We start from the raw sequence: 24,335 nt of genomic DNA on the forward strand, positions 1-24,335 counted from the left end.
TGGTCGCCTAGGGGAGCCATAGGAGGTGTCTGCACTGAGAGAGAAGGTCAACTCTGAAACAGCCGGTGCGGAGTGTCGGCTGGGACGACCTCTGCTTGCTGCTTTCAGCGTCATTTACACACTCCCACCCTCCTGAGCGGGGATTTAGACGCAAAATCACGAAGGGGGATAAAACAAAATGCAAAGTCCTAAGCAAGTCGATAGCAAGGCTGTTCTCACCCGGACCTCGGCCGCTCTCACCGGACCTCGGCACTAACCGCCCCTCTCCCTCTCTTTCCACAGCAGGTTCCGAGCGCAAAGTGCAAGCTAACCCTTTCGCAGCGACCCCACCACACACCCATCGCCCCCACCACACACCCATCGCCCCGCAGTATAGGAACGTATCGCCCGCACTCTTAAATTTAGTGCGGTTCCTGGGATCCTGCACAGCGCCAATTAATACGAGCGCTGGAGGTTCAGCCAAACATTGACCTGCGGCCCGGGCGGCTCGGGGCAGCTCCAGTTCTGCGCTGGGTGCATGCCTAAGGGTACTGGAACTGGAAGGGGGCACCTACGCGCAGTTCTAGGCACTCTTCGTCCCCTCTTCCTAAAGCTATTAGTGCTCAACGAGAACTACGCACAGACCGTATCCCGCCAGGTTCGAGGATTTCTCCCTGTCTTGGGCTGTGCAACTCCAGCTCTGTTCCCGAGCAGAAATACAACCCCGCAGTGGGCCAAGGACGCTCCGCTTAGCTTCAGAAGCCTTCCATAACCCAATGCACTGAGCCCTGGAGAAGGAGGTCGGCTCACAGAGCCAGGTGCTGGCCCTTCCAGGTCCAGGGACCCCCTTGAGAGGAAGGGGGGGCGGGATGAAGCGCGCCCAGCCTTCTCTCATTCCCTCCCACCTTCGTTTCCTTTGGTTTCCTTGTCCCTTATCTCGCCCACGCACCCAGCTCCTTGGCCCGCTCACCTGCTAAGCGGAGCGCAGACATGCGCTGGAACTCCGGCTCCTGCAGCCACTTCCACATCCTCCGGAAGGTCTCCCGGCCGGACTTGAGTTTGCTCCAGGGTTTGGGGTTGCGCAGCAGGTCCGAGAGAGTCCCCTGGGAGCGGCAGAGCACCCTCTGCGCGAAGATGGCCTGTGGGATGCTGTAGCGTTTGAGCTCGGTGGTGATACGCTGGGCCACCTCTTTGGTATTGATTTCTTCCATCTGCCCTGAATTACTTCCATTGCTGACCTGCGCGCCGGTCACCGAAGGGTTGGGCTCCCGGGCTGTGCCCAGGAGCTGTCCGTGGCTCTGGGCGTTCAGGTGGGCATGGGGGTGGTGCGGAGGAAGGCCGTTGATGGGCACCATGCCGGCCGAGGTGGGCGTGAGGTGCTGCTCTCCGTGGCGACCAAGCATGGCCGGGTGGTGGGCTTCAAAGCCATTAGGGGTGAGCATCTTGTCGGTGGGCATGGCGGCGCCCGGGTGGGCATAGTGAGGAAGCCCTTGCTGGGAGTTGTGGATGCCGCCCAGACCGGAGCCGGAGAGGGGCGAGAGGCTCTGGCCCATGCCAGCCACGTCCTTGTGGTAGGGGGTGTAGAGGTTATTCATGGAGGCCAGCCCGCGATCGTCCCGCATGAGTGTGAAGCTACCGCTCACGTTGCCCGCCAGACGCTGGTGGTGGTGCGGGTGGTGGTGGTGATGGTGGTGGTGGTGATGATGGGGAAACTTGTCCGACACGGTGGAGATGGGCGGCAGCGGCTGCAGAGGAGTTAGGGTAGTGTAGGTGGTGGGCATGCTCATACCTGGGGGAGTCTCACAGGCCATGGTCATAGTGGGGTGCAGGGGGCCAGCCAGGCTGTGCTCAGGGGCTCGGTGGTGGTGGTGGTAATCGCTGCCTCCGCCGCCGCCGTCCAGCAGGGACGCCATGCCCATAGAGCGCGGATGCGCGGGAGGCAGGTGGCTGCCGCGGTGAGCCACGGAACTGCGCGCGTGGGGGCTGCCGCCCAGCAGGTCGGCAGGGGCGGGCACCGGCTCATGGCTCACCCCGTGCAGCTCGCTGATCGCCTCCATGGTCAGCTGCGCGTTCATCGTGATCCGGGCGAGCGGGCGGCGGACACAACATCGATGTGGCCGGGCAGAGGCGGCGAGGGGCGCAGGGAGTCCGGTCTTCACATCGGCTGCCGGGCGACTGTTGCCTTTCTTCCTTCCTCTCACTGTGGGGTTATGTCTCTCTCTCTACGTGTGTATGTGTGTCTCGCCTTCTCTCTTGCCCCCACCTTCCCCTCTGCGTCCTAGGCTTCTTTTTTTTTTTTTAAATATTAATTTCCAAAAAGGATCCGCGCCGTTGGGAGAGCGCGGTGCCCCTAGCCCGCCCAGCCCCGGCCCCCTCTCGCCCCTCTCCTTCTTAGAATTGTGAGGCCCCCAGCTCCCCTGACGCGGCCCGCGCGCCTGCCGCGGCTGCTGCCTGCCCGCGCCGCTCGCCAGCTCGAGCCATGGCTCGGTTAGTGTTGCAGACTCTGTGGCTGAGGTTCGGTAGCCACCGCCGCTGCCGCGGCCCGCCCTCACGCCCGCCGGGCGCAGCGCGCATGCGCGCGGCTCGGCCCCTCCCCCCCCGTCCGGGTGCTCCGGGCCGGTGACGTCCCTGTACAAATGAAGGAGGGGGTCCTGCGCCTTCCCAGCGGCGCCGGATGGCCCGCGAGCGCTGGGCACGTGCTAAGGACTGGCGCGGAGCGCGACCTGGGGCCGCCGCCACAATCCCGGGAGATTTGCTTCCCGCTTGCCTTCCTTGCTCGGGTGGGCTCTCTCCTCCCAGCCCCAGGCGCTCCTGCCCAGCTCCTATCACGGTTGGCGCGGTATGCTTGGAGAGCCATCGCCTCTCGGGCTTCCAGTAGCTCTTTCCAGGGGCAGGTTGCCAGGGAAGCTGGAGATTATCATCACCCCTTCCACCCTAGCCAAATAAGCTTTATTTCTTGTAGGGGTGCTAGAAGCCGGCGCATTCTCCACCTTTACATGCCCTGCCTATAGGAGTGTGTGTGTGTGGGGGGGGGAAGGGGTTGGCGCAAATATCATAAGGCTTGGGGCAGTTTGGCGGTTGTTGACCCGGCACCCTTCCTGCTCGCTGACACTCCTCCGCCCACCCCGTCTCATCAGTGCCCTGGAGAGAGGAGCACTCAGTGCCAAGAGTCCCGATCGGGGCCGTACCTCTTGCTCCCCAGTCGCCTAAGTCCTTCTTCCGCTCAGTTATAATTAAGGCTGCGCGCTGCTTCGCCAACGACTGGGCTTGCGGGGCGAGGAAGGGGAGGGGAAAGAGCGCCCCTGTGGGTTTCCATGTTAACTTCCGGGTGCTGGTGGGGCCGCCGAGGCTCGGGCCATTCCTGTGGTTGCTCCATAGCTCTCCTAGGAAAGCACCCAGAGACCACTGCCTGGGAGAAGTACTGACGCAGGCAGAGTGGACGCGGCCAAGGCCGTGTGGGGACGCCTTCTTTCCGGTGTCCCCGAGAGAAGCCTCCAGATTCGAAAATCAATTCAGCTTCGGGCGTAATCGCGCCCGTCCCACAGTCATGTTCCAATCCGGAATTGAACCTGGTCCTTAGGCCTGGTGGGGACGCGTGGGGAGGCCCCCAGTGTGGGGACATACACCCGGCCACCACATGCCGCGGCTTTCTTTCATTCACAAAAGAAAGAAAAAAAATCTGTAACAAAAGGCAGAGCCTGTCTGCTTAGGTGCTTTCATTCCTTGGAGAAAGGACAGATGTGCCCATTGTCCTGCCCTTGGCAGTTATGGCCGGGTCAGCGCCGAGCCTCAGCCCCGGGCGAGCGGTGTTCACAATGGGATAGCTTCTCAAAGTCTGGCTATCTGGGCCCAGATATGAAACAAAGTATGTGTGGCCTGTCTTGGGCCAAACTCAGACTATAGGTTTGTTTGCTGAAACATGGGGCTAGAGCCCACAAACCCTGTTGCCTCTGTGAATGTTTCCAGATCCTTGGAGGGGCTAGGGCTGAGGTGATGGTAATGGTGGTGGTTGGGTCTCCAACACAAAGGTTTGGGCTGGACAAGTCCTTGGGGTGGTCACTACCAGCTAAGGCAGGAGCAGACCCATCTCTGCCCAGGTCCCTGCCATCACCAGGCAACTTCATGATTCAGGTAGGTCACATCAGTGTGTCCAATCAGACTTCCTGGAAAGTGCCATGCTCTGGGACTAGCTAATCTGAGTGGTTTTATTACTAGAAACACTCCTATCCTATCCAAGCAATGTGTATGGAGGCCCAGAGAACGGGGTCCATCTCAACGAACTTCATGTCTACTTGTTCATGAATATGTAGGAATTTGTAACCCCTAGAGAAGAAAATGCCTTTGGGAAAAATATATTGGCCAAAAAGAACTCAGAAAACAAAATTACTCTATGTTAACTTATATCTATATCTACTTCTTCATATACACATTCTCAGACAAAACCAACATATTTTTCTTACTTGAACACTCAGAAAAATTTCCTTTTATTAAGAACGTGTAGTAGGCTTTTTCAGAATGGGACTCAGCATTTCTGATGCTTGCAAACAACATATTTTCTGTCTAGTGGATCAGGTTGGTGTGAAGCTGAATCCTTTCTTATTTATCATTTCTGTTTCTTTTCCCATAGCATAGAGCATTTGACTTTCATATAAGACCACACAATGGGTTAAAGTAACAGCTCAAAGCAGCCTTTGAGCTAAATTGCACTCTCTATATTTTAATCCCACCGAAATGATTGATCTGCCCTATGACAACTCTCTTCCCAAAAGGCAGTGTGTTAAAAGAAAGAAAGAAGTAAATACTACCAAGTGCACAAATTGTTCATGGTTTTCTGTTTGTGTAACTAATTAGGGACTTGATCCTGGAAACCCTTCTTCTTGTGACTCTCCCAGCTGAACCCCTGGAGGCCACTAGAAAAGAACTGGGATCAGGTGAGCTCAACTTTGTCCACTCCCCCCCCCAGGGACTTTGTAAAAAAAAAAGGGGGGGGGAGGGAGGGTACTACCTAAAGGAGAAGCTAAGGGAAGGATCTGAACAAGTATGTGTTGGGCTTGTTTAGTTCAATGTTTGACACTTTTTATTCTAAAACATTTCAAAAATGCCTTAGTTTGCAAATCTCTGTCATCTTTCTTGGCTATTCACATTTTTTATTTAGCCATTGTTTTCTTGTAGTCAATGGATTGTAGAGATTTCTCAGTCAGAAAGAACATATTATTCTTGTTTTAAGAATTTAAATGCTTAAGGATTCTTGATGGAACTCATCAGCATTTCTGATGCCTGCAACCAATCTAGAATTAAACTCCTGAAGAGGAACCATTTTCTTGATATCTGACTACAGTAGAGCACTTGATAATGGGGCAAAGGATTTGGTACTGGGCACTTCTGCCAGCTTTTCTGTTTTCCTCTGGAAGGAAGCTTTTCTCAGGCTAGTTAAGTAAGGTGAGTGTGCATGTTGAGGGTGGGTGCAGAGGAGCACCAGATTACTAGAGGACTGAGATCATTTTTTTGTCATTTTGTCCACCCTCTTTTCCTCCCTCCAAGTGCCCAGCACATACTTGGCATCCTAGATGCACTATGGGGCATGAGGGAATTAAGAGTTCAAGGAAGAATTCCTTGAAACTTCCAAGTGTTTCCTTTCAATATGTGCTATTGAGAGCATGGCTTATACTTAGCTGCTTAGTTCTGAGTAGCTGAGGAAATTTAAAGGAAAAAATAGTGTCAATCAATATCAGAAAATTACATATGAGAATATATGTAAAAACCAGAAATAAGACTGTCAGCTGGATGCTTGTTGCTAGCAATATTATTTTCAGTGTGGAAACAAGGATTTCAGGATGTTTATGTTGTAAATGCCAGGAGAAGCGCCCGGAGGAAGGAAGAGCTGGTGCAATCTGTTAGTCTTATACTACATGGGCTAAAGTTTGCCAGGCAACCCTAGCAGGGTTGGAAAAGAAAAAGAATAAGGCCATTTTTCTAAATGTTGGCCACATGAGGTTCTCTAAGAGCCTTCCATAGGCTTCAGAGTTAATGCTTTCATTCTCTTTGTGAGCAGTAGAGATGTAACACATGCCCCACTCTATTTCAGGACCGTTCTGAAGAAATGTTTCTAGCCTCTCTGAACCATCAAATGTTTACCTCTAGTAGTTGGCCTCACAAGCATCAATCCTGAGTGTCAGGGCAAATTTTACTCTGGTTAGAGCCTCAGAATGGAATTCACTAGCATGTCTGATGCCTGCGGCTGGTTTGGAATCCAACTCTTGGTGAGGAACCATTTCCTCAATATCTGACTATAGCACTTGATAACTGGGGATGAAGGATTTGGTTCTAGATGCTTTCTGCCTGCTTTTCTTTCTTCCTTGGAGTCTTCCCACCTTTGGGGAAATTTTACTCAGAAAATTGTTGTTGGCTTAGAATAGAGAATTAAGAAATTTAGAAGAAAGTGGCCTGATAATTCACTATAAAAAACCATTGGGAAAAAAAAAAAAGTAGTCACCAGGCGGGAGTGCAGCTCAGTGGTAGAGTGCATTCTAGGATCAAGACTCTGGGTTCCATCCCTGGCAGCACCACAAGAATAAAAAACTAGTCAATGATCTCTCTTCACTCTCTGGGGGCCAACTAAGTGCTAACCAATTATTCTAGCCCTCTTCTCCAATCTTTGATCTTCTATTTAGCCAATAGTTTTAATTCATCTGTTCGTTTAACCTTTCCCCCCCTTTTCCTTCCTACTGTTTTTTTTTTTGCCAATGAAAATATTTTAAACTCAGTGTTTTTTTGCACTTTCCTTTGTTTCATCTCTTATTCACATCTCCAAATCCCAAGGAGAAGACGCCTGCGGAAGGGCGGAATTAGCTGTGCCAACCCAGCTAATTCCGAGTCCCAGGAACTGCCCAGAGCCGCCTGGGTGGCGGTCGAAGAACGCTAGACTACTCTGCGTGCGTCTCTGGTTACTTCCTGGGCAGAGGAGGAAAACCGCTTGCTCCTTTGGGATCCTGGGTGAACTAGAGATTTCTCCAGAGTTGAAATCTATTCTGGGGGTCGCCCACTTTGGCGAGGACTTTCAAGGATTCAAGCCAAGAAGGGGTGTGTTCAGATGTTGTGGAGTAGAGAAAGGGGTCCCAGGCTCCTAGGTGACCCTCTGGTGGCAGGACCAAGAGCTGGGCGCAGTCAGAGGGAAGTTGGCCTCCTGTTGCCAACTTTTCAGTTGTTTCCTTTCTTGGTCACAATTTTACAGTGTTGAAGTATTAGGGGACCTGCCCAGGTCACGGTCACGAGGAGCGGATAATTGCTCCTTTTCCCGTGCCTTCTCATATGGGGCTCTGTGCTGGGTTAGCAGCGCCCAAGGGTGGAGAATATCAAGGCTGAGGATTGAAAGCGACACGATTAAGAGAGAGGACCCTAGAGTCTGATGTAGTTCAAAGCGACCCGAAGGAGGGACAACTGAGAGAGGCTGATGGAGCACGAAGTCACCTGGTGATGGTCTCCAGGCGCACCAAGCCCCCGCTCTGGAGGGCCATGGAAGAGCAGAAGTCACGAGTCGCTGACCAGCCGGTGATCTCAAATCCGTGGGGCTGGGACCAGCCACCCCACCATAAACAGATTTCGGACTCCCGAGTTGGGGGCGCGGCTCACTTGGCAAAATCCTCTGCACCTCCCTACTAACGCCGACCCGGCAGAGAGCAGCTGCATTCGGGAAAGAAAAACCCTTTAAACAAATCATTTTGGTGTCTAATCAATTAGTGTTTGCGCAGTCAAGTACCATAGATTTAACAGAATAATCGTTACCGCCCTTGTCTTTATTTGACCCGCAGACACCTAGAAGATTTAAAAATGAAACACAGGTGTTCTGGCCCGCTCACCTCTTGCCTTCGCATCTCTCCCTCCTCCCGCTTTTTGCTTTCCCCAAGCGCAGCCTTCTCTTTCCCTTCCTTCCCCTTCACACTTCCCACACTTGACCTTCTTTTTTGCCCTCCCGTCTGATGGGCCTTCCTTGAATGGGCCACCTCTTCCCTTCCCTACATCTCACTGACTGGCACAAGAACCAGTCCGTCGCCGCACCCCGGGGACTCGGGCGAGCGTGCCTGCCCTTTGGCCTGAGCGCCATCCAGGCATAGGATTATGGAGTCACCAAGCATCCAGTAGCTGTTCCCCAGATCCTCGCCATCTCAGTTCCTCCTTGAACCAGTCCAAACCTCTTAGTTTCGGTGGAGCTCAAGAAAGACCTTCACCCGGGAGATGGGGCCTGCTTGCATCTCAGGGTCTTGCCCTATAAATGTGGTGACACAGGGCGCAGGAGGGGGGATGGTTCCTAACCCGTCGTCGTCCCCCCCCACCATGCAGGGCAGGGAATTAGGGCCTGACTGCGGGACAGAGCACATTGCTGCTCGGTGTGTGTGTGTTGGGGCGGGGGGACGGAGGAGGGGAGAGCGGTCTTCTCCCAGGCGCGCTTCCCTGGGCTCCGCTGGCTTCCAAGGATAGAGGTCCTGGCTGAGGGTCTCCAGGTGCTTTCAAATAGCTGCTCCCGAAAGACTCCTTCTTCAGGCCTAACAGGGGTGTGTGTGTGTGACTTTGGGAGACCAGGGGTGTGTGTGTGTGTGTGTGTGTGTGTGTGTGTGTGTGTGTGTGTGTGTGTGTGACTTTGGGAGACCAGGGTGGTCAAGGAACATTATTAGTTCCTCTAATGATTTGGGGGGTACAGGACCCGGCTGATGCAACCGGGTACTGGCTTTGTCAAAAAAAGGGCTGTAATTCTAAAAGGAGAAGGGGAATGAGCTGCAGGTGAAGCCTCCTGTTCCTCCTTCTCCTCCTCCTCCCCCTCCCCCTGCCTGTCCTCTCCAGGTTCTGGTTGCCGGGACCTGAGCCTAGAACCTTTGGAAGGCAGCGGAACTGCCTCGCAAGCATGGTCTCCGTCATCGCCAGAGAAACTTCGCCCTCAACAACAGATGATTATAATGTACTTGACTAATGCTTGTATTTTCCTGTTTAACATACATTAATCCAAGTAACAAAAAAATCAATATTGCTAACAACATTGCAAACAAATCCTAGTCTATTTCACACAAAAAGCTCTTCCGATTTTCAGTCACTCCTGCTCCTTTGAATTTTGGTTTCCCTTGCAGCCCACTGGAAGGAAGTTCCTGGCTAGCCCGGAATTCAATCCTGCTTTTCCTCTACAAATCTTGATTTTTTTTTTCTTCTTTCGCCATGAGGACAGGGGTGTGCTTGTGCTGGGACCCTCGAAATCTCAGCCTCCTGGGGCTATTTGAGGATCCTGAGTTTACCTAAACTCCTCTCCCTTCCAGCACCAGCAAATGCACAAAGTCACGGACCAATTATTTTGGTTTTTGTTGTTTTTCCTCCCTAACAAAACCTCCTGTGTGGCAGCCCCCAACATCTCCTTCAGGGCAGGAGACCCCCAGACTCAGTTTCGAACCATTTTGTCCCCATCCTAGCCATCAGAAATGAAAACTAATCTCAGCTTTCCGTTCTTGTTGGGAGTTTATGGTTCATATTACTTTTTTTTTTTTAAATTGGTGCTTTCCACCTGGAAAGAACAAACCAGAGGGGCTGGCTAATGAAGGAACTTCGGTTTGCAAAACACAGTAAATAATTTAGTATTGTATTTCAAGGAAAAAATAGCTTTCTTAAATCATCCCCCACAATATAAATTGCAGACTTACAGTATGGCCCTGGTAAGTCTAAATTTTTAAAGGAGCAATATTCAAAGAGACATAGATGTCTGTATTAATTATTTATTCGCCGGTGCCTTCCTTCGTTTCTAACTTATTATTAATTAGGCGCCTCTAGTCTTTTGCTGAGCGCTCCACTGAGCCGGTTGCAGCTTTAAATATGAATTAAAAGCAAATCCAAGCTACTGTAATGCGAAAATTATTCCGTGTCTTGCATGGCAGAGATGAATAGCTGCGTGGATCAATACCGTGAAACTCGGCTCCCAACGACAGGGTTATTGATAGCTTATATTAATGATGTTAATGATGGAAAAAGGGAAACAACGGCCCACCCGACTTAGAAACTTTTTAGTCGCTGAAACCCCGCAATAAAAACGGGAAGGGGGCAGGAATCGGGCTTAAGTGTAATAAGAAAATAATTTATGAAACCGGATAAATGACTTCAGAGCCTTGATGCATTTGAACCTAACGCTCCTGGCTCCTGGCGGCCCCGGCTCCAGCTGGGGAGACCGCGAAAACCCCAAGCCTCGGGTAGCAGGGGGGCCAGGGACGCTCCGCCCGCCTCAGCAGCCTCCGGTTGCCGTCCCCAGTGCTCCATCCCCGACTGGAGAGCTCTCTGGGGAGCCAGTGGCCTAAGCTTTTGGAAGTTGGTGGAATGGGATTGGCGTGGTGCTGATCCCTGCTGTCCGGGTGGAGACAGGAAGCCGGGTCCGTGGGGCCCAGTGGCCTGGGACTTTGGCCGGATTTCTTCACCGGTTCTCTTGGCACCGGTCCCCGACGGGAGTTCAATGCTTCCGCCTGTGGGGCACCAGGTCCGGCTCTGCACTGTAGGCTCCAGCCCACCTCGCCAAGGCTCTCTAGATCTCCCAAATGCAAACTGATGGTTTGGTGCCTGAGCTGGAGAATGAGGGCTTTATACAAAGAGAACTGTTCTGGATGGGGCAGGGATCTGAGAAAGAGCGCTCTCTTGTCCCCCGTGTCCCCGCGGGTTCCTTACCAGGCCCAGGGTTTAACCCGACCTGGGCATCCCGCAGCTGGCAAGCGAGGGATTGGCCTGGCTTGGTGTTCCCGCCATGGAGAGGAGCAGGAACGCTCTGGTTCCCGCCCCATCTTCTGGTAATTCGGCATTGCCGTCGCTTCCCCTCCCCTGCCAGACCAAATATCGACCCACTCTCTCCTTCCCCTAGCCGTGGGCCACTGAGAGCGAGGACGGCGCAGAGCCGGGGAAGAGAAAGGTTAAATCCTGACCCTAGGGGACGGCGGGAAAGGTCAGAGCCTGAGGGTCAATCGCAGGCCTGAGGTCCCATCCCCCTCTGCTAGCGTTTTGCCTCCAGGTCCCCTCCCCCAGCCAAAGTCCCCGTTCGTGGTGGCTGAGGGTGGGGGGCTTCGGCTGGCAGTCACAGTAGGGGGAGGCGCACGGGATGCTCCGGTGGTTGGTGGCAGTCCCCGCCTGGCAGTGCGTCTGGCGCGCCCTGAGTTTGGTCTTTGGGATTGGAGTGGGAAGCTGGGAATACGCGTTCAGTGAGCTAAAAGGGAGGTGAGGCCTCTGGAGCTGCAGGAAAGAGGCTCAGGTAGTCCACAGGGACAATCAGTTTCCTTCCCAAGGACGCGGTATTTTTGTACTTTTTCTTCATTAGGTCTTTTAACTAACTTCCTTCCTTCCTTCCTTCCTTCCTTCCTTCCCTCCCTTCTTCCCTCCCTCCCTTCCTTCCCATCCTTTTCACCTCTCATAATTCCTTGCATACATTTTTATCTCCCAGTTTCTTTGGGTCCATCCTTCCATTTCCTTCCTCCCTCCCTTCCTTTTTTCCCCCTCCATCTTTTCTTTCTCATTTTTCCTCTTCCATTCTTCCCCCTTTCTCCCATTTCTTTCTTCTAGTTTTCTTCCTTCATTCCCCCCTTCCCTTGGTGGGGGCCTGGCTCATGTCTTTCATATGAAAGGTGCCAGCTCCATTTGGCACAGAATGGTGCTAATCCTATTTTTGAAAACAGAGTGGCAGGTGAACAAAGGGGTCACCAACGCTCCTGGGGGCTTTTGGCTGAACTTGGTGACACATGATATTTCTCAGGTACATCTTTGCTATTGTCTGGGCTCATCAGGTCTCAGCTTGGGACTTGTCATCTGAGGAGGGTGCAGCACCTTTTGCTAATTTCTCCACAGTGCCATCTTGGCCCGTGACATCAAGACTTTTTAGGTTGTTGTTTTATTTTTCTTTATTTTCTCCTATCAATTTTTTAAACAAATGAATTGTGGTAGCCATAACTGCTAAAATCACCAGCTGAGCCTTAAACCTATCTTCGGGCACCAGGGGTGGCTAAAATGAAACCATTATCTAGATAATTAGACAAAACTTCCTGCAGCCCAGGAAGAATCGCCCTCAGCTATCTGGTTTCAAAGTCCACAATCAACTGGGTGTTTCAGAGAAGTGCTGGTGTGAACACCCAAGCTCATCACCACACAATCTACAAGCAAACAGTCCTTCTTAGGAAACACAACAGACACTGTAAAGAAAAATCACTTGATTTCTGGAAAAATCAATATCAAAATTAGATTTATTGTCTGCTTATGTGATTAAAAATGACAAAGTGTTGGCTTTTATTTTCATGAAAAGACAGAAGGTTGAACAAAATAGTTTACTATTGAGTTCTGCTTGTTTCCTTTGCCTGGCAAAACCTGGAAGAGGCTGGTAGGGTGGTTTGGTTGGTATGTGCAAGCTTGAGCTGAAGGCCCCGAGTAGAGATGAGGTTTGGTTAGGAGGTGTGTGTGCTGCTGTGTGTGCCCAGAGAATAATTTTCCTAATCTGTAATTTTCAGTAATGCCAGTCTATCTGGGTAGTTCTCCGTTCTGCCTCCTTCCTAGGAAATGCTGGGTGATTTGTCCCTTGCCCCTAACTTTTCAACCCAAACCCAGGTCCCAGGTCTTGTTTCCCCAAGTAACTGTTAGGATGTTGCTGCTTTCTTGGTTTCTAGACAGGAACAGCGCCAGAGTCTTCCTGGTTCTCCTGGTCAGCCATCAGATCCACATCCAGCCTTGGATCCTTCAAACTGCCTGTCTCTGTATGTACTTATGTGTGTTTCACCAGCTGCTTGGCTGAAGCTGGGCTCTCTTTCTTGGAAGGCTCTCTGTGGTCCCAGAGTCTGGACTGGAATGAGGAAAAATAGGGTTTCCAAAACCTCTACGGGCTGGAATCTTCAAAAGTGGTGATCCAGTGCACATATTCAAGGAATACCGCTGCATTGGGCATGCATTGATTACACCAACACCTGAGGTTATTTATCTGTGTTAAAAACAAAAACAAAATCCATGATATATCTTATTTCACACTTTCCATCATCATGGAGTGGAGTCAGAATCTGAGTCTTTTTACTTCTGCTCTTGAGTGAGGATCCTGCCTGTGCAGCCCAAGCTCCTACCCGTTCACTGCCTTGTTCTGGAACCAAGAGGCTTTTAGACCTCGAAGGGTCATGGAGTGTGCCAGTGGTTTCACACACACTTAACCGTTCCATTAGAAAAATAGCTACCAAGCTAAGCCCCTTAGACCCATAAATGTGCCTTCCAACTTGGAGCTGGCGCTTTTTGGTGACTCATTTGTGAGATCGCTAATTGGTCTTCATTTTGGTCCGGAATCCAATCGAGAGGGCTTATTCCCTGGTAATTGTAGAAATGTAACCTAACCATCTCCTCCAGGGACTCTATAGATGCTTGGCTCCTCTAAGGTCCTCCTGGTCTTCTGTTTAGGGCCAAGGGCTTAAGGAGAAGCGGACTTGGATCCCTGGTTCCTTTGGAAATCTGACAGGCCCTGTGGCCCTGGCTGCACTTTCTTTCTTTATGCTTCTGCTGTGTGGGGCCAGCATCCTCGGTCCGGCTGCTTTTCCCCTAGACGCTTGAGTAGAGGCAGCGAGGACGCATGGGTCCCGACAGAAAGGCCTAGCTAGGCCGCCTTGAAAAGGGAGAAAGAAACCCGAAGGTCCAGGCGGCGGGTGGCTTCTGCTGTTTGAGCAGCGGCAGATCCTTTTGACCCAAACACAGATTCCGCCACGGGCTTCCCGTGCACAAACCCCGCCTCTGTCATTGCCCTCCTGGGTCCTCTTTCCGGCCTCTTCTCAGGTCCAGCCTCCCTCTCCAGCCCGGAGGGCTGGAGGGTCTACGGTCAGGCCTCCTGGAGTCACCCGCTACCTGCCCGCACCACCGCAGACCTGAGCGCTGGAGCTGTCTGCCTGTCCTTGAGCTTGGATGCCCATTGTCACCCAGAAAGAAGATGCAAATCTTAAAAGCATTTCAACTTCCGCCAATGTAGCCGCTCCTAATGAATGATGTAGGGTCTTGACCGGGTGGGTGAGGTGTTGCAATTTAATTTAGGAAATTATATCCAGACCATAAAGCCATGAATCTAGACATTTTAGTTTTTTTTTTTGGGGGGGAGGAGGGTGGTTTTTAATGATGTCTCTAAGCGTCCCCATTCCGGTAGCCTTAGCTAAAAGATTGAGACGCACTCGTCCATTGCATCATTTCATTGCCCAACCTGGCCAGAGCTGGAAAGAAGTTGCAAGAAGGGTACAGAAGAGATAAACGAATGCCAGGCCTTCCAAGAAGGCAGTTGTGTTCCAAAGGGGCTGGCCTTTTCCCTGAATGGGGGCGAAACCTGCAGAGTAAGAAGCAGATTTCTATGCATGTCCACGTGGTGCTAGGTAATAACACGTCTGCATCAATTCCTGGAGGCAGAGGGCTCATTTACTTGTTTAAACCATGGACATCCTCAACCTCAGCTTGAGTACAGAGCAGCCAGTAGTTAGAATTCTCTCTCCAACGAAAGTGATGGTCAATACAATTCTCGGTATCAAATGAGCAATAATTTGCTGTGGCTACATGCTGGATAATGAAAGATGTTAGTGGGATCAATAAAAAATGAAAACACTTTTACTTACATCTTGAGTTACTGTTTTAAGAGAGCGAGTGATGCGCGATGAACCCAAAGCTAAGTTCAGAGCCTCCCCATATCCTCCTCAGGACTCAGAGGTAGAAAGCTTGGCCACCACCTGACTGGCCCTTCCTGTCCCACAGGCATCTACCTTCTCCCTTCAGGTTGTTGGGAGAGTATATTATTTGCCATCCAATTAACCCCATAAACTCCAGTAATAATTTAACCACCAGAGCTCTACATTTCTTCCCCTCCTCCTAAAGACATAAATAAAATTTAAATCCTTTCCCACCAGAACCAAAGGTTATCTAATTAGTTATAGTTTACCAAAAAAGTATGCAAGTGTCCCAAAGCTGAATTGTCTTTTGAAATGTCTCAAAATGTACACTTCCCGAAGACGGCCATGTGGGCCTGTGTTCTTTGGTTGCACACACAGGCTCGAATGAAAAGATTTAATTCCTTTGCACCTGTTTTGTGTGCACATTATAATTTGACAAGTCCAGATCCTAAATTCGCTTTTCCCAGACACATACCTTCCCCCATCTTCTTTCATAATCATTTCATCTGTTCAATTTGTGCTGGGTTTATTTGTCCTAGCCAGTCCCCTTTTCTCACCATTCAACCCCAAATGCTCTCTTATTTATCTGGCTGTTAAGGAACTTATTGTGAAACGATCAGAGAAACACTCTATTTTTAAAAGACACCAAGCTTAAAAAAAGGAGAAAAACATCCCGGGTTCTCTGTATAAAAGCCGGCAAAACGAGAAAGCTCGCTGCCAGACAGCTTCCAGCACCTAACCAAGAACATTTGAAAATGTGTTGAGCTGTTTCTGTGGGTTTTAAAAGCCTACAGTTTTTTTAAATTTAAAATCGCTACTTAAAAAAACAACAAAAACAACACGAATTTAGCCGCTACTTTAATATCCTTTGACGAGAGGAGCTGGTGTGCCACCGAGTTAACCGTCAGTGCTGCGAGACCGGTGGCATGTGATCACGTTTAGCGGGGTTTGGAGAGACAATGAAGCAATTTAGCCGATTTGGAACCATGAGCTAGACTACGAAGAGTAGACAAGTTCATTTTGGGGGGTTTCTCCAGCTGCGTGAATCCGGCTACGCCGTGTTTCCCGGAGGTTTACAAATGGAAGTGCGCTCAGCCGCCGCATGCTGTCTGGCGGGGGAACCGCGCATAAACCGCAGACGCGCGTTCTAGTACCCGCCACCAGCGGAGGGCACGTCCGTGTTATCGGCACCCTACTCGGAGGGCCGGGTCTCCGTCCTCATTTGTTACTTTAAACTCCCAGGGAGGACTTGTTACCCGCTGTGGTCGGGTAACAGGCCGGCAGGGTGGCAGCGGGGCGTCCCCAGTCAGCTCCCCAGTCGTGACGCGGACACTGCCCTCCGCCCCCCGGTTCCCACCCAGTTTGCGTGGCTACACGCTCTGCAGTGGACCGGCATGGCTAGGCCTCTAGAGCCCCTGCCCTGGCCTACCGCCCCCTTCTCCTCCGCCCACTGCCGCACACGCCTGTGAGAATGGCTTACCCTGGTGGGCGAGTCCAGGCGCATTAGCGGATTTCATAGCAAGGTGCTTCTGTGACTTGCGATCAGGTTCGCGTTCGAGGATTTGCCCCCTAGGAGGGAGGGAAACGATAGTCAAATTTGCATAATTTCAAATGAGAAGTAGGGAACCGAGGAGCCCAATTTTAACCTCCCCCAATTCCTCCCTGGCCCGGAATCTATAAATCACCCACCCCCGCCCCGCGCAGAGCAGGAAAAAGTAATCAGCACGCGTTGCAGGTGATACCTTTTATTGCGCTCATTTTAAAGACAGAGACAGGACGGGCCCCTGACGGAAGACTTGCTCCGCAGCCCGGCTTCGGGCAGGTGGGTCAGCCCGGCCGCTCCCGGGCCCGCGGATTCCTGCAAGGTCGCGGGGTTAGGGGCTCGGTGCCCAGGGTCTGAGTCGGACGCACAAACCCAAATTCCCTCCAGCTCCTTCGGCTCCATCTTTAAGTCCAAGCAAAGATCAATTCCCTCCCTCTCTCGCTTGCTTGCTCGCTCGCACACACACATTTGTAGCCATAAATAAACAGCTCCCAGCTAAATCAGGAACCGAAGAAGAGGAAGGGAGAAGGAAGGAGAAAAGAGAAAGATGACAACCGGAGCGCTCGTCTCGCCTCTCCCGGCGCCGAGTGGCTCTTTTTGGTCAGGCCAGCCTGGCATTTGGGGATGCAACTTGCATTTGAATAGCTGCCTGGGCTTGTTATGGACCCGGGAAAGCTCTGAAAGGGAATCACTATGCAAATTGTCCCAGTTACAATCGAAAGGTTCGATCTCTTGGAGCTGCCTGACGGAAGTTGATGTCAGCTATCTGCATTAGGGTTGCATTACCGCCTTCGCCGGCCTCCTCGCCACCCCCGCTCGCGCCTGCTGGGGAGGATTTCTTTTTTTTGCTTATGTGTATATTTTCCCTCAGTAATTAAAACAGAAAGAAAGAAAGAAAGAAAGAAAAAAAAAAGGCGGAAGGTGGCGGCATAGCTGGCTCAGGCCTGGGAGTCCCACTGGTGGAGAGGGGAGGTGTAGCCGCTCGGGTGTGTGTTTGGGGTCATTCTTTTGCAGCAGGTGTTGATGGTCATCTGAAATCAAACATTTAGAAATGTTTTTTTAGTGCTTTGCAGTACAAGGAGGTGGTGGTGGTGTGTGTGTGTGTTGGGGGGGGGGGGCGTTGGGGCTGCGAAGTCTGCCTCCGCCCGTCGGCTTGATTCTACAATGCCGGCTGCAGATCAATACCCGCTCACTGTAATCCCAGTAATTGTAGGGCTCGCAGCTTTTATTTTAAAGAAATAGGACATGAGGGCGCAGGCGGGCGGCAGAACCCGTGCGGTTGGGCCGTGGTGACTCCAGGGCCTTTGGGGGACCCAACCTTTTACCAAGGAACCCTGACAGCTTCCGGCAGCAGGTGGACGCGGGATTGCAGAAACTGGGCATTAGCCAGGGCCCACCTGGCAGTCTGCGGGAATCGCGAGGCCCGCGTGGCTCCCCGCGCTGGGGAGACGGTGCTCCCGGGGACTTGGGGCAGGCCGTGTGCGGGTGGGCTTGAACTCAGGACAAGACCTCTTCCCAGCCTGAGCTCTGGCAGACCAGCCAGGCGCGGGGCTGGGCATCTTGGGCTTGGATCACAAAGGTGTCTGATCTCATTATTGGGGCCGGAGGATGCTGGAATCCGGCTTTGAAAGGGAGAGTTATTTTGTCCCTTTTTGCCTCCATCAAGGGGCAAGGCCAGACCAGGCTCCTCGCCGGCCTAGCTTGGGCCTAGTTTGTGTCCAGCCCTGGACTTGGGAGGCAGATAGGGCGCTAGGACCCGGTGAAACGGCCCTTTAGGCTCGGGCATCCTCCAGGAGAGCTGAGCTGCACTCAGCCCACGCCTACCGACCCCGCCGGCCCGCAAGCCGCCTGCTGCCTCGCCGCCCGCCCCTTGTTGGCAGAGCCCGGGCAGGACTGCCGGGCCTGAGACCCGCCGCTGGCTGCCCGCAGCTTCTGGCGCCCCCGAAAATGACCATCTGTCATTCAATTAAGGTTTCAGGGCAGCTGATGGGGGAGCTAGGGTCAGCGACCTCAGGACAAAACGGCCTGCTGCCTCGGATAGGAGAAGTTCAAATGTTAAATGCAGAACACTGCGGCCTCTCCCAGTCCAGGCCCCCACTGGGCCGCAGGTCCGGCCGGTGGACAGCAGCAGGGTGAAGGGCAGCGATCATTAGCACTTAGATTTCAGCTCTGGGCTGGGCTCCTTCTGTTGGGCTATTTTGACCAGAGAACCTTTAACCCTTTCATGTCAGCCCTCGTTAGGGAAGGACCGATTGTCCCAAGGTGTAAAGAAACACAGAGAGATCAGATGCACCCATATAAAGACGATGCAAACTGTATTTCTGATCACTAATTCACAGTAAAACAAATGACATACCTATAAGACAGAAGAGAGTTCATTATACCCCAGACAAACTAAAAGGTCTCTATGAAGGTTTAGTTTTTAAGGTGGAGTTTTGGGAAGAGGTATGTTTATTAAATGTAACTGTAAAACTATTATGCCAGTGTGGGAAGAATGGTTCTATACAAATCCAGACTTTCCTCTTCCAGTTGGTTTATCTAAACCTGTGTGAGAGGGAATGAGCTCCAGCTAGCTACAGACAACTCCATCTGAATTGTTGCTGACAAAGTCACCATTACAGTCATTCTCACTTACAGTTGAAAATAAGTTGGCCAGCTTTCCTTTTTAAGACTTTCCTATAATAAAATGAGAGAAAAAGAATTGTAACTGATGGAATTCATAAAATATATTCACGAAACATCCACAGGCCCTGGGAATTCAGATATTAGCGCACTGGCTTCCTTTGAACCGAGGGAGAAACACCCCATGCTTAGCAGTTCCAGTGAAAGATTCAACTATTCCTCTTAATTACTAACCACGAAGCCTGAAAACAGCTTTAGTAACAAGATACCATTTTAAGACTTGGAAATCTAGGTCCTTCAGCAGGCCAATTAGTAATAGAGGAAGGACTGGGATGTTCTCAACATCAAACCTGCTCCCAGCCTTTTGGAAGTAAACTATCAAGGAATCAATGAATCAATCAGGCCTTCAGTATTGAAGCACCTCACAAAATTTTCATTGGATAAAGGTTGAATAATTCATGGCTCTCCAGTATATTGACTGTGGTGAATGGTCTTTAAGGTAAGGTGCTGCAACAAGTAACTTTAAATAAAATCAAAATAAAAATTTACCACAATCATAATAAATTGTTCAGTCATCTTCCTATTGACCCACATAGCATCTTTCTTCAGGGGCATTTGAAGTTATTTTTTTCCCCCTTGCAAACAGACCAGAACAAATTGATGAATTGAGCTTTCACTATGCTAATTTAGACAGTATAAATATTTAATTAACATCCCTAATAGCCAGTCATAGAGGGCCCCCAGCCTACTTTACACTCTTCTTAATCTAAAGTAAATGCTTTTCCCATTAATAGCCTGATACCATTTTAGCAGCTTCCTCGGTAAAAGGGCCCCTTTTAGTCCAAAAGGAGGGGGGCCCTGAGTAGTCTGCATTAGGCTGGGTTTATTCCTGTTTGTAAAGGATCCTGGGAACAGTGTCAAGTCTCTACAGGTTCTATTTTTCCCAGTTCTTGCTTAAGTGAGACTGTTCTAAGAATAGGGAGGCTCTCTCAATTCCGGTGTTCAGGCAAGGCAAGGTCATTTTTGGAGGTTGTACTAGAATTAAAATGTATGTATTTCAGTAAGGCTTACATTAAAAAGTGAATCATAGATAACGGCTGCAAATTTCCCAACGTGGATTATGCCAGTCTTTCTAACTAAGAGTGGTGTAGTGAAAAGAATTCTGACTCAGGAGTCAAATGACCTAAGTTCAAATCCTGTGACACACACTAACAGTGGAGCGATTGGCCAAGAGACTCCCCGCCTCAGAGCCTCAGTTTTCTCTTTTAAAGTAGAGATAATCAGTCTCTAGGCTACAGGGTAAAAGATTGAATGGGAGAATAAATAGTTTGGCATACAGTAGACACTTGGCAAATAGCAGGTTAATTTTTAAATTACTGACAAGAATTCATTAACCCTTTTCTCCCCTGATATTTATTTTTGTTGTCTCTAAAATACCCCACTATCATACTATACCATTGCAACAGTGCTTTCTATTTGAAAAGATTGGTTTCATCAGTCCTTTGATTTAATTTCTATAATGTGAAGTGGGGAGAAACTAGGAGGCATAAACTTGGAGCCAGAAGCAATACAAGAACAGAAGAGATACTGGGACTTCAAAACTCTGAGTCATAAACTCCCATCACGGAAATGTTCTTACACAATAGTTCTTGTGTGGTTTAGAAAGATTCCAGAAGCAGTATTATATTTCCCTGAGGGCAGGAATCAGGTCAGATCTGAGAGTTCAAGAAATTAGAAACTCTTTAGGCTGATCTAACTCTGGGACTACAATCTGAAGATGCTGGACATTAATTACAGTAAGTGACTGAGGGAGGAAAAGAAACTATGATCATTTAAGTTTAAAACATTGGGAAGAGAAGTCATCTTACTCTGAGAACATTTCTCAAAGAGTTTGAGTAAAACAATTTATGGGATGTTGCTGATTATAGAAAAAATACCAATCCTGACTTATTCTTTTTGTTTGCTAGCACAAAATAAATAATGTACTATTTAATGTAGTAGATACATTAATACTGACACAATAGATAATTATATCTGGATAGAATAACTATCCTGGTAAAATCATGTAAGTTTTGATTCTTAGTGAAAATCAAATTTCCCTTTTTGTTTTTGGTTAGCAGTAGAAAGATCCAGATTGAAAGACCAATGGGGACCAAAAGATGGGCTGAGACTCTTTCCTAAGGAGCAGGGAGTAGTAGGAGGTACGAGCTAATATCTGGCAGAGACCAACTTCGATAGCTCATTCTTTCTTGCTTTATTCTCTTATTCTTTTTCTCTTTTTAGTCTATGATGATAGATTAAATAGAAAGGGAAATGTTTTTGCAGCCCTCCTTCCCCCCATTTTGTTTTGAGATACCCATGGAGAGCATTTGTGATAAGTAACTTCGAGAGATGTGTCCCAGAGTGTTACTTTTCAAGGATACCATGTTCTGTGGGAATGGTTGGTGTGACCTGAGAGAAGGACTCTCATCCATTTCTTGAGACTCCTGTGTACCTGGGTTAGGGAAGAACCTTGTGCACCTATCTTAGGGGATTGTCCCACAGTTCTCAGGAACAGGGGAGAAACTGATTTGCAGCATGGGAAATTTCAAATTTGCTTGATCACTTGCTGTCCACCTCGTTAGGCACAAGGATTGGGAGAAAATAAGAAGTAGTCTCTGCTCTGAATCTGAGGGAAGTGATAGATACTTAGATGTCATTTCAGAGCTCTGAAGAGAGCTTTGAAAATGAGGATGGCAGCTACTGGGACAGGGAGATCATCACTCAAGGCTTTACCCAAGAGCCTACCTCTCAGTGCAGGAGGATGGAATGAGCCGAGCAGGTGACAATGGGAAGGGAGACACAGAGAAGGAAAATGAGTGGCAGGTGCATAAGTTCTGCAGTTTAAATGTTACTCCTGGCAGACATAGGTGTATTGCCCAAGAAGAAAGTCAGCCGGAGGTTGGAGGGACCTTATTGCCAACTAGGGTTTGGATTTTGTCACTTACTCAACAGGGAACCAGTAGAAGCAAGCAAATGAGATTACTGAATGTATTGCTTAGTAAAATAACTGATGGCAGGCAGAGGGGTTTGGGGATAAGCAAGCTAGCATAAAAATGACAATAACAAACAAAACCAAAATTGGTATTTACATTTTTGATATATAAAACTTTAATTCTCCAGGTGCCCATGGCTCATGCCTGTAATCCTAGCTACTCAGGAGGCAGAGATCAGGAAGATTGAGGTTTGAAGCCAAACCTAGCAAATAGTTTAATAGACCCTATCTTGAAAATACTCAAGGTATTTCAAGTGGTAGAGCACCTGCCTAGCAAGTATGAGGCCCAGAGTTCAAATCCCTGTACCAAAAAACAAGCAAAAAACCCTTTAATCTGTTAATGGGATGTTCCAAATCCTCATTTTTATTTTTATTTTTTGGGGGTGGTGATGATATTGAAGTGGTTTGTGTTTTTTATTTTTTTTTCTGGGACTGGGGTTTGAACTCAGGGCTTTGCATTTGCAAAGCAGGGGCTCTACTACTTGAGCCATGCCTCCAGCCCATTTTGCTCAGATTATTTTGGAGATGGAGTCTTGCAAACTATTTGCCCACTCTGGCTTTGAACCATGATCCTCCCCCATCTCAGTCTCTGAAGTAGCTAGGATTACAGGTATGAGCCACTGGCACCCGGCTGGTACTGGAGTTTTGGACTCAGGTCCTTGCACTTGCTGGGCAAGTGCTCTACCACTTTTTTTTTTTTTTTTGTGCTCTACCACTTGAGTCATACCTCTAACCCTCCCTTCTTACTTTTATTTTTTAGATGGGATCTCATGCTTTTTGCCCTGGCTGTCCTTAGACTGTGACCCCCTTCTCTCCACCTGCCAAGTAGCCATCACGCCCAGCCAAATCTCCATTTTTCTTATTTAACCACAGACAAATAATAGTACCAAGTTTGTTTGAGGAGAATAATTGTTTGGTGTTTTCCTACTTATTATTCTTTTTGGCTAATTTTCCTTTCCATTATAATAAGTACCTCATAGTTTTGCCTTGAATTTTGTTGAACTTCAGTTGCTTTTTTTGTGTGAACAACATTGTCCTAGTGCTCAGATTCTGCCTCAGCCTAAAGCTCATCTTCTGTGGCAATATGAGCTGGTCTTATCCAAACAAAATGCAAAGCAACTTAAAAAGCCTTTGAAGAGCAGTATCTTTGCTCTTTGTCTTCTTAAATGTGTCTTAAAACCTGCACTAGAGTCAAGTGCCTTGTATGACACACTTCACAATAAACTTCCTGAAGTTCATCTCTAGACACCTATTACTGCCCCTAAGCTTCTCTCAGTTCAGCTGGTTACCAGATGTGGTGGTGTATGCCTGCCATCCCAGCACTTGGGAGGCTGAGGCAGGAGGATCATGAGTTCAAGGCCAGCCTGGGCTAAATAGTGAGACCCTATTCCAAAGAGAAACAAAAACAAACCTCCAAAAGCTCCCCTGGTTTCTCTCAGGAATCCTGCTACCATCACATGGCTTGTCAGTTGGGTCTTTCTCTCTTTGCTCCTGTGAAGATCACACACCAACACTTCTAGAAGCCCAGTCTCCAAGGCAGTCCCATGGATGGCACAGCTGTTTTCCCTCTCTGTCTGCATTTCTCTAGAAGCTCATTCATGCTGGAATTTTGGGGAAAGTCCTCTGTCTTTTTACACTCAGGGAATCTGATACTCACACCTACAAAACATCAAAGGACAATTTATAGCTGACAGGTTTGGTAGGCTCTGTGCCATGAGAATTCAGGGAGGAAAAAAGTCAGTTGGATTAGAGAAATCAGAGAATGCTTTAGGGAGGAAGGGAGACTTGAGTCTAGAATGGTAAGATTTGAGAAGTGGAAGAGAGGTCATGTGACGTTTTGGATGTGGGGATTCACCCACAAAATTGGACAAAGACACAGGGACTAGGAACCAGAAATTTTCTTTGTGTTTTCTACTATAAAATGAAATACTGATTCAGTCAGAACTATAGAGAGTTGAGACCACCTCAGATCACCTGCCTTCCCTGTCTCGTAGTAGAGAGCTCAGGTAGGCAGCCATCAATCATTATTTTTAGCACCCTTGGGGAGTTTAGTTCTCCCACCTTTAGGGGGACCTGTGATTTCTAAGCAATAAACAAATTCACTGCCTATTCAATAGCCATTCTCCCTTTCTGCTATAGTAACAAAACCTCTGTACTGTTGGATGTAGAAATATGCCCAGATATGTAACTGTGTCTCCAGTCTCTCTTGTAGAAAGCCTTAGTGGTCCAGGAGAAGTAGATAGGAATCTTGTGATAAGACTTCCAAGAAACAAACTAACAACCCTCTACCCCCACCAAAAACACATAAAAAGACTTCCAAAAAAGTGCTTTAAATGAGTCTGAATCAATTGAGATGTGTGGTCTTTGATCCTTGCTCCATTCTTTTTTCTGATGCTTGAAAAGTGGACTTGGTTGGAGCTGTAGTGATTTGCAAGTATGAGGCAATTCTGAGATTAAAAACTATGAGCTAAAGAGTCTGCAGCAGAAAGACAGA

At 49.2% G+C, this 24,335-nt stretch overlaps 1 protein-coding gene and 3 long non-coding RNA genes across 6 annotated transcripts in view; 2 read left to right on the forward strand and 2 right to left on the reverse strand.

The window, feature by feature from the left end:
* Onecut1 (one cut homeobox 1) overlaps positions 1 to 2,338 on the reverse strand; it is a 41,894-nt gene extending 39,556 nt beyond the window's left edge. Inside the window, exon 1 of the mRNA XM_020178746.2 lies at positions 950 to 2,338. Coding sequence (XP_020034335.1) covers positions 950 to 2,054 — 1,105 coding nt within the window. The 5' untranslated portion in view covers positions 2,055 to 2,338. The remainder of the gene's footprint in view (positions 1 to 949) is intronic.
* Positions 2,339 to 2,639: 301 nt separating this feature from the next.
* On the forward strand, positions 2,640 to 7,675 carry LOC141420822 (uncharacterized). Of its 2 annotated transcripts, none has more exons than XR_012445485.1 (3): positions 2,640 to 4,910; positions 6,065 to 6,239; positions 6,799 to 7,675. It is a non-coding gene; the product is annotated as an uncharacterized lncRNA (long non-coding RNA). The 2 variants fall into 2 exon arrangements; XR_012445484.1 differs by having other exon boundaries at positions 2,640 to 4,110; positions 4,831 to 4,910; positions 6,065 to 7,675.
* A 4,402-nt stretch (positions 7,676 to 12,077) lies between these two features.
* On the reverse strand, positions 12,078 to 17,154 carry LOC141420820 (uncharacterized). Its single transcript, XR_012445483.1, has 3 exons — positions 16,385 to 17,154; positions 16,123 to 16,211; positions 12,078 to 12,943 (listed from the first exon to the last, which is right to left on the reverse strand). It is a non-coding gene; the product is annotated as an uncharacterized lncRNA (long non-coding RNA).
* Positions 16,223 to 24,335, forward strand: part of LOC141420819 (uncharacterized) — a 61,701-nt gene continuing 53,588 nt past the window's right edge. The window contains exon 1 of one of the 2 annotated variants that reach the window (XR_012445481.1): positions 16,223 to 16,464. This is a non-coding gene — a long non-coding RNA (uncharacterized lncRNA). Of the gene's footprint in view, positions 16,465 to 20,485; positions 20,604 to 24,335 lie in introns of those variants that run through there. The other variant, XR_012445482.1, reaches the window with a different exon arrangement.

This window comes from Castor canadensis, chromosome 2 (genome assembly GCF_047511655.1).
Source record: "Castor canadensis chromosome 2, mCasCan1.hap1v2, whole genome shotgun sequence".
Taxonomy (NCBI): domain Eukaryota; kingdom Metazoa; phylum Chordata; class Mammalia; order Rodentia; family Castoridae; genus Castor; species Castor canadensis.